This window comes from Anguilla anguilla, chromosome 2, assembly GCF_013347855.1.
Source record: "Anguilla anguilla isolate fAngAng1 chromosome 2, fAngAng1.pri, whole genome shotgun sequence".
In the NCBI taxonomy this organism is placed as follows: Eukaryota; Metazoa; Chordata; class Actinopteri; order Anguilliformes; family Anguillidae; genus Anguilla; species Anguilla anguilla.
In genome coordinates this window covers 36115713-36129212 of record NC_049202.1, presented here as the reverse complement: position 1 = coordinate 36129212, position 13500 = coordinate 36115713, and the positions used below count along the sequence as shown (strand labels likewise).

General features: G+C 41.1%; 1 protein-coding gene across 4 annotated transcripts; it reads left to right on the top strand.

Moving 5' to 3' along the window:
- Positions 1-289: 289 nt before the first annotated feature.
- Positions 290-12653, top strand: LOC118221581 (tumor necrosis factor alpha-induced protein 3-like). 4 transcript variants are annotated; one of them, XM_035406791.1, is made up of 10 exons: positions 290-455; positions 2212-2309; positions 2436-2556; positions 7690-7880; positions 8224-8365; positions 8545-8715; positions 8836-9016; positions 9380-10221; positions 10495-10586; positions 10701-12653. In XM_035406791.1, the coding sequence occupies exons 2-10, from the start codon at positions 2250-2252 to the stop codon at positions 10941-10943; spliced, it is 2043 nt and encodes a 680-aa protein (XP_035262682.1). In that variant the 5' UTR covers positions 290-455; positions 2212-2249; the 3' UTR covers positions 10944-12653. The 4 variants fall into 4 exon arrangements, with proteins under 4 accessions (XP_035262682.1, XP_035262681.1, XP_035262679.1 ...); XM_035406790.1 differs by having other exon boundaries at positions 290-666; XM_035406788.1 differs by adding an exon at positions 573-666 and having other exon boundaries at positions 292-455; positions 2212-2556.
- Positions 12654-13500: the final 847 nt, after the last annotated feature.

Sequence of the window (13500 nt, the reverse complement as noted above, 5' to 3'; positions counted from 1 at the left end):
GGCCCCTGGTTTAAAACCACAGGAAGAGTTCCTCTGCTAACTTTGCTAAACTTTTTATTCAGCATTGCTGATTAATACAGTTTAGTTACGAATGAGTATCGCCTTTTCAGGGGGAGCTCCGTTGTTTTGCCCTCATAGCACAGACGTGCAGTTCGGGCTTGCTTCCGTGTCCTTCACAGCTTAGTTGACAGGGTGTGCTGTCATAACTTGTTATTCTTCTCTATGGTACACACGCGCCGCCCTGAGTTTTGAAAGAATACCTCCTTTAACCACCGGGAGTTGTGAAATTCAAACGTTCTGCCCTCGACTCTCTGGCAATGCCCATGACTTGCTCTCCCCCTAGCGTATGTCAGGTGTAAGGATGGAAATGATGTGGAAAGTCCCGTACATTGGAAATCCCCTGTCGGGTTTTTACGCGAGTAAAGCACCACTAGCTTTGCCCTAGCAGAAGTTCGGTAAGCATTGAAATGAAATATGAAATGAAATACACTTACAAGTAAACACACTGATGAGATGCTGGCCGGTGTGTTACGGCGAAAACTTAATGGCGCTGTGGATTTATGTTCTTATAGGTTACACACTAAAAAAGATAAAAAGCAGCAATTTAATGTAACGTGAAGCATCTGTGAAAGATTTCTGCAAATATTAATCAGACGTATTGTAAAGGTAAGACTTGTCTGCGGGTTATTTGGCATTTCCTCTGAATGTTTATCAGGTTTAATTAGCTGTATCAGCTGCTTGCGATTTAAGGCACTGTATGTTTACCTAAAAATCTGAAATATAACGACAGAATTCTAATTACGTTAGCAAAGTAGTTTACTAGTTTTGTTTGACAAAATTGGAGGTGATGAACAGTTCATTCATGACGTTCACCTTTTATATTTGGCAGATGCATTTTATTTAACGGTGGTAGATTGCTACATATAACATAACGTTTGGCTTTAATTTTTACGAAATAAACGTTGCCTATGTTTAGGCTTGGGAAACTTCTTTGCATCATTCAGAAATCGACTGTCAGTCATTGCGATAGGCTACTATGGGAGCAATCACATGTGCATGCGCACAGATTATTTTACATGCATGACTATTTGACGAAGATAAGTGACATAAAGTATGTTTTACATTAGGTAGATTTGTTGTCCTTTATGCTGTTCATTTATGCTCAACAAGAGACAGCCAATCGTCAGTAAAAGTCTTGAACTCTGGTATTTAGAGCTGAGTAATGTAATTTACTGCACAGTGTTCACTTTATAGTATACATTTATTATGCTTCAAAGTAGCTAAGGCAAGCAAAGTACAGTTGTGGCAAGTCATTTGTGAATGTATCAAATGCACCTCTTCCAATGTATCTAGTTTGTATGCTGCATCATCCTTATGTTTTTGTTTAAACGTTTTTTACTTTAATCTGATCAGTGTACAATACCTTATTTATCAACTGAGTATTCGTTTATTTTGACCACTACGCAAATTCATCTGAATTACATAACTTTGTCTACATATATGCACGTTAGATTTTAACTTTTTAATTTTTTTTTTTTTTTTTTTGTGAATTCCAATGACCGCGAAACTCATTGTGTATAAAATTAAAGAAAGTAATATGTGCTTAGAGTCGAGGGGAAAAAATAGACCCTATAACCAGCTTACTTTTTGCAACTAGGCCTTAGTCAAGTCAGTTTCTTTCAGTTTTACATAACTGACTACTGCGCTTTCCAGCTGAAACTAATGAGTTCCTATTTATGTTAAGGCAGATCTGATAGATAAATCATCATTGATAAAAATAGATTACATGACCTGTCCAGAAAGAAGTGAAATACATGTCTTGATATAAAATTCTCTCTTGGAAACAATGGGCTAAGGATGTAGTGAATTTGAAATTTTGGTTAGCAGTGTGGCCTGTTGAGTGTATTGTGCAACAATAGCCTAATGTCAGTTATAAACTGCTGTAGCACCTCTGGAACTGGAATGGCATGAATGGACTAGGGGATTCAAACTCTCCTTTGGAATTTACCACCATTGTGTAGGGGGTGTCATGTGACTCCACACTGCCAGTTTGGGTGGAAGGTGTGGGGAAATTCTAAGAGCAAAAAAAGAAGCACGTGTTTCTTGGTTCCTCCGAAGGATATCAGTCACCCAGCACAATGGAGACCATGAAAGGACTCGCTGCTTACCACCAGCAATCCCGTTTCAGTCGCCTCTCTCCTTCTTTTCCAGGGGCCACGTTTTGCACATACATTAACCCAGACGGTACCATGTCCCAGGGCCACAGCTTTCTGCCCAAGTTCCTGTTTCTGAGCAACCTGCTGAAAGCGGTGAGGGTACAGGAGCGTGTGCCCAATGACGTGGTCAAGCCCTCGGCCAGTGGTGGCGTGGTCCATCACCTGCGCAGCATGCACAGATATACGCTGGAGATGATCCGAATCAACCACTTCCCGCAGGGCTTCCGTGAGGTCATCCAGGCAGCCATCCTGGACCGTGCCATGCAGGTCTCCCTAGAGCAGGAGAAGATGCTCAACTGGTGCCGGGAAGTCAAGAAGCTGGTGCCGCTGCGCACAACTGGTATGGATCCCACCCGTTGTAAAAGCATTCCCACCGTCAGCTGTGTGGAGGATTCTGGGAAACTGTGTTTACAATGTGCTCCTTGATTGGAGCCATTTTCTGAAATTTCTCGTAATCTTGAGGGGTGTCTTCTCTACAGTGATGTCTAATAAGTCTGTAGTATTGTAGATATTGACACGGAACACCGTAAAAATTCTCAATATTACATCAGCTCTGAAAGAGTGAGAATCTTGTTCTGAACCCCGCATGCTTTCTGTAGGTTCCACAATAGCTAATGCGAAAGGGGGCTTTTTCTTGTTACATTTGAACTTGTTAATACCACAAGGGTAAAAGTTTCTATCTATTTTTGGAGCCTTTAAAGTCTGGGTCATTGCAGGCCCTCTCTTCTCTTAGTGCTTAGTTTGGCTTCTAGTTTTGTGTACGCAGCTAGACAGTGTTGCCACGGCAGAGGTGAAAACCTCCTTCCTTTGCGTGTACTATTCACAGGTAATTGTTTGGCTTGTCCATTTCTTAATGGGGAGCTGAGTCAGTTGTAGACCACATAAGAGCAGAAGAAAAAGGTTATTTATTGTAGGCTTTGTGTCATCAGAATACTCAGCCTTATTTTGTGGAAAACCCACTTGCAGTACGTCAGACGTCTATCTTATTGTAAATTGCGTACATACATGACACTTACGCTGAAGCACTATGCAATGTCTGTGTGGACTGGGACTTACTGTCTGTCTGCCCTTCCACCTGTCTCTTCATGACTCAACTGAAAAGAGGGCGTTACACTTAGGTCGTTGTTCATGTATATTGCATTAACTTTACTGTAAGTAATTTACAAATAATTTGTTCATTCACAGTTTGGTCATGTCATGTGTAGAGTGTGAGACTGCATACAGTCATTCAAAGAAGCTTGGTCAGATTTTAGTTATTTTCATCTACTGTACTAGCAAGGTGTGATTAAATTATTGGATTCAATATAACTGCTGTACATGTCAGCATGAGGTATAATGATATGGTGAATACAGTCATGGTAACATGGTCTGGAAAGGAGCATGTAACTTAGTCCATTAATCAGTTAATTTCCCCTGCTCTTAAAACATGAATGTGAAATGAAATGACAGTAACTGTGACATGGCTTTCCCATCATAAAAATAGTAAAATTATGAAAGAGTTGAGTAGTATTCTGCTTTCCATTATGACAAGCCTGGAAATTCCTCTTTGATGTAATACGAAAGAGCATGTTTGTTTTATGGTTGACCAGTGCCTGCATGTCACACAGGTTCAACTTTCACCAGCATGCATTCCAAAATGTAGATAATTCCCTGATGACTAAGTAGAATTCTCACCATCAGATGACTCCGTAATAAGGACAGGAAACTTAGGAGAATGTGACCTAGTATCTGCCTAATGAATGAGCATTTGCTCATATAAGCTTTTTAAGAAAGGCAGTCTAACCTGAATGTTTATTTTTGTTAACAAGAACTTTGGAATTTTGAGATATTGGCCTTGGGTATTTCCAGACTGGCATCCCATGTTTGTCATGCGCCTTTCTATTGCTGTAGAATTCCTGTCGTCACATGAGTGTGGCAGCTATAGAAGTTCAAATGTTGGACTCTTAGTGCGACTGGTCAAATGGTGTCCAGCCCTGATCCTGGGGATCTGTGGACTGCAGGATGTTTAACCACTGGCTGTAATAGTGCCTGTGATTGAAGTGCCCATCCGTTCCAGCTCTCCAGTGGAATAATCCAGAGGTTCACATTGCAGACTTTGGTCAAGTGGGATGTGATAACTCCCCGGGGGGGTCCATGGGCAAAGTTACAAAGTTTAGGAAAATGGCATAAGCAATATGGGGCTAGCTGGTTTTCTGTTTTTTTGTTTTTTGTTCTAAAGTGATCGCCATAATTGTTTCAGTGTCTGCCTTGACTGATTTACACACCCACAATATTAAAGCAGGCTTTTTTTGTCCTTGTTAAAGTACAGTATTTAATGTGATCTTGTTAACCTAAACATTGTATGGGCACAAGATATTGAGTTCGTTATTCACAGATTTCAAAAAGCAACAAAAGTTCCTTTTACAAGCTCATTGATTATATTGAAAATAAATGAATATTAGGCTAAATAATACATTTTTTTTGGCATGGAATGCCTTGTAATATGTTTTGAAGTTTGAGTATTGAAATAACAGTTCTGTAGGAATGACTTCATTTGCATTTTCATTGCTTCATCTGGGTTATTCCAAGATTATACATACTTCCAAGCGAGTTGCACTGTGATTCATTACAAAAAAGTATCAGCATATTTATAAGTAAGCTGTTTGTAAAAAATAAGTGTGTCTTAATGATACAAGAAAACAGGACAGTCCACACTCCTTTTGTATTTTTTTTATTTCTTGCTTTATTCAGACAGTTAGAAAGCAGAAAGGGTAACAGATGGAGAAGGACCCACAGCTGAGAAAGTGCCATGGCGGAGGATCAAACCCCCACCCATGCAGGGGACTCGCGAGATTCAGCCGCCCATGTAGGCCTACTACTTTTCCATAGGAAATGGCCCACAGTACCTTTTGTTTTTGGTGATTTCTCTGTTCTTCTGACACCTGCCACTGGTAAACTGTAAGAAATTCCATGGGCAGTAAAAAAATATATATATATATTTTGAAATCAACCCTTGAATGGGCTTGTGATGAGGAGGCATTCCGGCTGGGCCAAACCCCACCCCCCGGGAAACTCCACTGCCAATTCATGGCTCTGATGTCTCAGGGTAGAGGAAGAAAAAGCTCAATGGCGGCCACCCAGCTCTTAGTCAGAGAGAACCACATTCAGGGAAATTCCTCTGTGCTGCACTTTAGCTTGAGTGTCTGCTCATCGCACTTGTGAGTGTTGCTCAATGAGAGAACAGACACATCTTAACAGGTCAACTATGAACAGTCATTAAGTCCAGTATTCATCAGTTTATGGTTTCTGTGAAACATAGGAAAAAGTTAGCCTCCCTGCTAATGCTGTAGGATCAATGTCAGAAGTGTGGGGGCTCTTAGGGAGATATAAAAAGAGTCCACATGAAATTGTCATTCTAAATTCTTCTTTATGCTTCTTTTGAGAGAAGATGGTAAAATAGTCAATTTATTCATTTACACATTGTCTACAATGTAGACAAATATAGTCAGTTTCATAAAGATACAAGGTGGGCTACTTTTTGACATACACCGATCAGCCACAACATTAAAACCACCTGCATTTTTCTGTTTTTTTCTGGTTTAATATTTTATTTTCTCTGTATGTAATCCAACAAATCACACGTGGTCAAAGTGCAGACTCAGAGCTTTTATTAAAGGGTATTCTTATACATTTTGGTTTGACCGTGTAGTAATTACAGAACTTTTTATACGTAGTCCCCCATTTCAGTGTTTTAGACAAATGAACTTAATGTCAAATAAAAGAGTCATGTTTTGTATTTGGTTGCATATCCTTTGCATGCCATGACTTCCTGATGTCTGTGACCTATCAACATCATCAGAGTCTGGATATCCTTTGCATGCCATGACTTCCTGATGTCTGTGACCTATCAACATCATCAGAGTCTGGAAAGAATACAACTTTCTTTTCAACTCAAGTCTTCAATTTATAAACACAATAGTTGAGATCTGACACAGTATGATCACTCTGTACAGATATTCACTTAAAATGGACAGGCTCTTAAATGCCAATGGTTACACTGCTGAGTGTATACATGCAATGCTATTTACACAAGGTCACCAAATGACCGGTATATAATCATCATTTTGGATTGGTCATATGTCAGTCTGTAACATTCTAATAATCTTTTTGTTTTCCTGCAAATGAAGGGAGATTTTGGGATATATATTATTAAAGCAATGGAAGTTCATTACTAAAGGTCTAGATGTATCCTACATCCAAATATAACTCACAGCTACACTCTCATGTAATGCTAGTTACACTTGAATCTATATGATGTTATGTTACGTAGCTACCTCACTTTAAAACATAAATTCAACCTGCAAACTGTTTTCTAGTTGGAATAATCAACATCCTTCAGCACTCTGTGTGAAAGTACGCATTTGAAACCATCCCTCAAAGCTTACTCTGTTAGCAATAAAGTATGCCTGCATCACACCAATGGGTCACAATTGGCCAGTTGAAGCTATTAAACCAGGGCGGTTCTTGATCATAAATGTGGCAACTTTCATTTGTATTCTGGATTTATCACTGTGGTCTAGTGGTTAAGGAAGTGGGCTTGTAACCAGATGACTGCAAATTAGATTCCCAGATCTAATCAGAGTTATGTGGCAATGTACCCGTTTCATGAATTTTTTTCAGTTTACATAGACCTGTATAAATGGTGTAACATGTAGAGTGTAATCTACTTATTTCACTCTTGGTGGAGATTTGGAGTTACTTGCTGTTCAGTCCATTTCTGTTATGTGGAATGCTAAAAATGAAACAAAAATACTGAACACTTGGATTCCATTTATTTGTCATTCTGTTTAGCTGAGATTTTTGCCTAAGGAATGATGTAGCGCGTAAAATCAGAAAACAAGTCTATTGAGTTATCATTTCAATTGTGCAAAATGTCAAGCTTATGTTATTTATAATAATGTAGTTATTGGTAAAGCTGTTAAGACAGGCTGTATTAAAAATAATGGAACATAGCTGATGTAACTGGTAGATTTTCACTTAGTTTCATTATCAGATTGAAGGCTTCCTGCAGTTCCTGTTTTATGTACCATAGACATAAATAGTCGGACCATCATGCACAAGTGTAAGAGTGGGGTGGAAATCCCCACAGCTATTTTCACTGTTTTGTGCCATGGTGTAATTTTTAAATGATTATTTTTTAAATTAATTTGGTTTAAACTGATATTTTTTCCTTGGATAGCACCATTACTAGGTTGTCTTTTCAATGAATGCGGAAAAGTTTTAGTTTCTGTATGCGTGTATAACAACTGAAATATGAAGATGGGGGTCTACCTGTTAATTTTAAATGTCTACAGATATTCATGTGAGCTGCGCTATTCAGTGAAGGTTTAGAATGTGTATTGAGGTATTACAATAAAGTGGTGGGCTACTGTATATAAGTGGCCTTCAGGAGCGCTTTAGCCTAGCTCATGGGTTGCCTGTCTCTCTGTTGCAGGTGATGGAAACTGCCTGCTCCATGCTGCCTCCCAGTACATGCTGGGGGTTCAGGACACCGGTCTGGTTCTGCGCAAGGCACTGTACAGTGTACTGACGGAGACGGACACCTGCAATTTCCGCAAGCGATTTCAGACAGAGCTGCTGCAGTCACAAGAGTTTACGCGAACCGGGCTGCGCTACAACACAGTAGTGAGTGCCCATGCCCTCGTATGGACATCACCAGCGCAATTGTGTGTCTTTATAGGCAGGGTGCTTATGATTCCAAACTTGTATTTAAAAGCCTTGATTTTATAGTACTGTGGACATTCTGAGCTTTGGAGATCTTAATAAAGGGACGCAATTAAGAACTAGGCACAGTAGGCGCTACTCATGGGCTGTAACTACTTATTTGTCCCCACTCCTTATTTGTGCATTTTTCCTTCTACTTCTTAAAGGAGGATATTGAAGTTACTTTGGGGGAGATGCTCAGTCAGTGAAAGAGTGAGTCAGGAACACTGGCATAGAGTGAACTTTGGCCTATTTGTCCCCTCAGAACTGGCAGGAGGAGTGGGAGAAGATCGTAGAGATGGCCTCTCCTGAAATCAACCGCGGTGGCCTCCAGTATGACTCATTGGAGGATATTCACATCTTTGTCCTGTCCAACATCCTCCGCAGGCCTATTGTTGTCATTGCAGGTAAAGGCGCCCTCTTACCTCACAGGGGAGCCAGGAAATGCCAGGGGTTGGTTCTGTTTGACCGGCATGATGTCAGATAAATCAGAGAGAAACAAATGTGTAGGTGCATAAAACTACAGATGCAGTAGGTACAAAAACACAACCAAAAAGATCAAATCATTTCCCTTTTGGATCAACAGATCAGGTGCTGAGGAGCATGAAATCAGGCTCCTCCTTTTCCCCTCTCAATGTGGGAGGTGTTTATCTGCCACTGCACTGGCCCCCGGGAGACTGCTACAGGTATCCCATAGTGCTCGGCTACGACTCCCAGCACTTTGCGCCCCTCATCACCATCAAAGACAGCGGCCCAGGTATGCAGACTGTTCAAAGACTCTTTATGGAAATCCCAAAGTGTCCTTGGGACTCAAAGTGAGTGAGCCTCTTAAAAGAAGGACAAATGTGAATGATTGCCCGTCCAATGTGTGCTTCAGAAATTCGAGCTGTACCGCTGGCCTACCCTGGAAAAGGTATCTTTGAGGACCTCCGCGTCCACTTCCTGACGGAGAAGGAACAGCAGCAGAAAGCCAAGCTGATCCAGGACTACCTGACTGTGATTGAAATCCCTGTGAATGGTCTCAGTTATGACACAACGCACATCATCAATGCAGCAAGGTTTGTGGGAAAGGAGGGTGCATCAGACACTAATTCAAACATATGAAATTGTGAAAGCTCTACAGTGCTAAATTTATAAACCTAATGTTATTTTAATACCTCTAGGTTGAGGTAAAAAAAAAAAAAAAAAAACTCTAAAGCCTCCATTAGCATTTTCAAGAGGAAATTATTTAATTTGATCTGAGTTTCCATATCGGTTAAAAAGCATGACTTTGTGACTTTGATTGAAATGACTAGACGACTACACATACATGTCACGATTAATCCTCATTTTGGAAGAAATATGCAACCCACCCTATAACACATGTCAGTCAGTAATGTTGCTAAGATGCTCTTCAAATTACATCTGGTTCTTTCTTGCAGACTGGATGAAGGGAACCTTCCAGAAGACATGAACTTAATGGAGGACTACCTGCAGCTGGTCAATCATGAATTCAAGCTCTGGCAAAAAGAGAAGGAGCCGGCCTCAGAGGCCAGGCCTCAGGACTCCCCTCGCTTCTCTGTCTCCCAGCTGTCCCTTATGGAGGCTCGCTGTGCCACCTCCAGGTGCCCGTTCTATGCATCGGTGGACACCCAGCCCTACTGCCACGAGTGCTTTGAGAGGCGTCAGGACAGAGGGAGGCCAGAGGTTGAGCCCTTGGGAGATCAGGAAAGGCTTGGAGGAGAGCAGCCAAGGGTGGGTATCAGCTCAGCAGCACCTCTGCCAAGCCCTCGCTCAGCCCCGCCCACCGCACCCAGCCTTGTCCTGTACAGTGAGACCAATGCCATGAAGTGCAAGACGCCTGGTTGCCTCTTCACACTCAACGTAGAGCACAGTGGACTCTGTGAGCGCTGCTTCCATGCTCGGCAAACCGGCCTGGCAAGGCAAGGGAGTAAGAAAGGGGAAGGGGGCATTGGCCTGCGGGAAGTGGAGAGGTGTGGCCTCTGCCGACAGGAGACCTTCAGGACTTTCAATGGGTTGTGCCCCCCATGTATCCAGAGGACTGTCACCATAGGTGGGGAACAACAGCAGCACTCATCCTGGGGTGACCTTTTTTCCTGCACACAGTTAAAGCCAAATGGCCCTGGGACCGTCGTGGAACCTGGACCCTACAAGCACTCGCAGTCCGGCAGGCCTTGCAAGAGGGCAGGCTGCCGATATTTCGGAACCATGGAAAAAGCAGGCTTTTGCACCGTGTGTTTTGTGGACTATGAAACCAATCGCCGTAAGTGATATCTCTTAATACTTGTGGTGCTGTCCTCTCAAGGGGTGCAAAGTCAAAGACTGAGTGAGATTGGGATAGTATGTGATGTTTCATTTGAGGAATTTAGCATCAATTCTTATGTAGTGTGACTTACAAAGCAAAGTGGCAAAGAGCATGCAATAGGATCACAAGACTACCATACCAGTCTAACAAGCAGTGGTAGAATAATTACTGTCCAATCCTTTCTCTGTATGGTGACATACTGTTGACATGCTTTTCTCTTTGCTGTTTCAGGGGAGGACCGACCGGTGGTCGCCTGGAGGGGGTCTCCCCCAGCAGGCAGCACCTGCTTGGAAGCAGGTTTCCAGGGCTCCTCACACGCCATGGTTAGCTTCCAAAACACTTTCCGAAAATATTCTGAAATGGTTCCAGACATTCCCACGTGGTGTGGACAATCTGTTGTTTGAGTCACAAAGCATTCTGCACTTGCTCCTTTTCAGAGAGCCACTCAACAGGGACAGACGCAGTGCAGCCGGCGCACCTGCAACAATACCTGCATCGGCTGGACGGGGCTGTGTCAAGAGTGCCACGCTCAGAGCCAGAGGGAGGGGGGCAGGAGACAGACCCCAGAGGAGACGCCTAAACGCCGCTGCAGGACCCCAGGCTGTGACCACTATGCAAACACGGAGAAGCAAGGCTACTGTAATGAGTGTGACCTCTTCAAGCAAATATATAGTGGGTGAAAGTGAGTAAGGGAGGCAAGGGCAGTTGGCCCACACAGTACCCATCATTCAGCATGAATTTGATACAAGCACACTATTCATCAAAGCTAACATGAGTGTTTAAATAGTCAACCTGAACACAGCCACTGAGAAGAATTTGGTATTTTAGTTTGTTTGTTAAAACGGATTAGGTTTCTACAAAGGTTATTTCTTAAGATGATACATTGGCATTACAGGTGCAATTCAACTTCTGGTTTCAGGGACGGTTATAGGGTACAAAAACACTCCTCTGTTTTGTTTTTTTGTGACAATGGTTTAAATGTCATTTTCAGTTCCTTCCTGTCTTTTGATGTTATGTTAAGTTTCAGAAGCTTGTCACTTGTCTGTCCATTATCAATTTTCTGAAGTGTGAACTGGCCTCAGCCTTGTGATTTTAGTTTCACTGTGTCATTTCTGGCCATGCCTGGAGATGCACAGTGTGGATGGATTTAAAAATGTAATTCAACAAGATGATGATTGACAACAGGACTAATGGGTTAGTCAGGATTCTATCCAACCAATGCATGAAATGAATTAAACTGCATACCCAGTTGACCAAACCGCAATTGATGTTTATGGCTTTCGTTTCCTTTGGTTCTGCTGATAACCCGCTGAAAGATTAACCTTTGTGTTCTTTTCTGGTTCACATTTTACTGTGTGAAGACCATCTGTTGCTGTATTAGAAGTGAAAGCAAATGATTGGCCCTTACAATAAAAACAAACCAAGTACACATGCTGTTCCTCAGTAACAACCCAAGGGCATTTCTCAGTGGAGCTTTGTAGTCATGGATTCTTAACTTGGGAATACATGTTTTTTAAAAGCTTGCACTGAGCAAAGTTTTCATGCATGCACATTTCATCATAATTACATCTTAAGTGAACTCAAAGGAGGGGGAACTCCCTTTCGCAAGAAGGAAACGGAAACCAAAAACGTAGAGAAAAAAAACCCTGTTGAAATGCTGGTAGGCACTTGAGTGCCAAGTGCTGTGGTGATGATTGTTGAAAGCAGCCAGCCCCTTGAGTACAATTCTGCTTACCTTAGCTTTTCAGTTTGTTAATTTCACAGACTAAACTGAAAAAACCTCACTTTATTTATTACCAGTGCACACAGTGCATATGCACAACTGACAACTGACATTTTTGCATTAAGATATACACCTCTTGTGATGACTCTGACATTGATGACAATCTGACATTATTGTAACTTGTAGAAACTGAATACAGAGTAACCATGTAATGTGTATATCTGTGATAACTGTTGATCTTTATACTGGAAAATGAAATGAATGAAAACGTGATATAGCTTTTATATAATGAAGTTAATACAAAGCAGAAAGCGTTTGACAGCCTATGCCTAGTAACTATAGGTATTTATGAGTGAACATGATTCAGATGTGCATAATTGCACCAGTTTAATAAGTTTGTTCTGAAGTAAGGCACGGTTTTTCATTTTGATTTAGCTTGAATGTACCCAAGTTAGACAAGGTCAGGAAACATCTAACGGCTTGACAAGATAAAGTTTATTTTTGAATGAACATTTTCTAAAATGTGATATTGAATGGTTTATAAATTGTTACTTTGTGATGTGTTGAAGTGTTTAGAAAGCTGATTGTTAAATATTTATTCAATTGAAAAAGTAATATGTTTATAAATTTCTATTCATAAATACTCAAATAAATTATTTTAGTAATACATGTGGTATTGACTTCTTGGATCCATAATACATTGACTCATGTTGTAATATAGTGGCAGCAGTATATTATTCTCAAAAATAATGTACTGTTCTATGGTTTGTCAGCACTTCTCTAATCTGTATTTCATTATCAAAATAGAAACTGTCCTCAGACCAGACTTTTTGTAAGAGAGTTAGGTAAGCTAGCCAACCTAATTAGCTACAATTATGGTTTGCACTGAACCAATCATTGAGGTGAACAAGTTTTGAACGCAGGTCTAGAATGGATTTTTATATTTTGGGTTTGCATTTAACTCTCACAATCATCAGTCTAATTTTATCGTGGAAGAGGGAGAGGGCATAGTGTATACTGTAGCTTACAACAAAACATCTTGAACATCATCAATCAACAACCCATTTTTTTCCTATTACCACAACAATCACTTATGTATAATGTAAAGGTGACATCTTATATACTGACCTCTGTCACACTCAAACCACCTAATCAGTCAAATTGCCTTATTTCTTGACTGCAAATTCAGATAAAAGTCGAAAGAGTATGAGATGAAAGTAGACCTGCTCTTAAACACATTGCAGGATATATTTATCCAGCTGCCAAACATCTCAGATGACAAAAGCTGGAGGTTTCTGGAAATGGCCCAGTAATCACACTTTGACTGCATACACTTTGACTGGCAAACTAGCTATTGGGATGGCAGGTATGGCATACCACCAAGTTACGGCTTAGTGGGGAGGCATACCCCATACCTACAGTATACAGCACAGAGTGGCACTTTTCAGGGTTTCCTACAGAAATAACCACAATGGCCACAGACTCTCAGCCCTTAAGGCCTCATGTAAACAAAC

Excerpts from the sequence above, each read along its gene's own strand:
- LOC118221581 (XM_035406789.1), top strand. The coding sequence starts at position 2,250 with ATGTCCCAGGGCCACAGCTTTCTGCCCAAGTTCCTGTTTCTGAGCAAC. Across the intron at positions 8,366-8,544 it reads GCCTATTGTTGTCATTGCAG|ATCAGGTGCTGAGGAGCATG; the intron begins GTAAAGGCGCCC and ends TTGGATCAACAG. Across the intron at positions 10,222-10,494 it reads GGACTATGAAACCAATCGCC|GGGAGGACCGACCGGTGGTC; the intron begins GTAAGTGATATC and ends TTGCTGTTTCAG.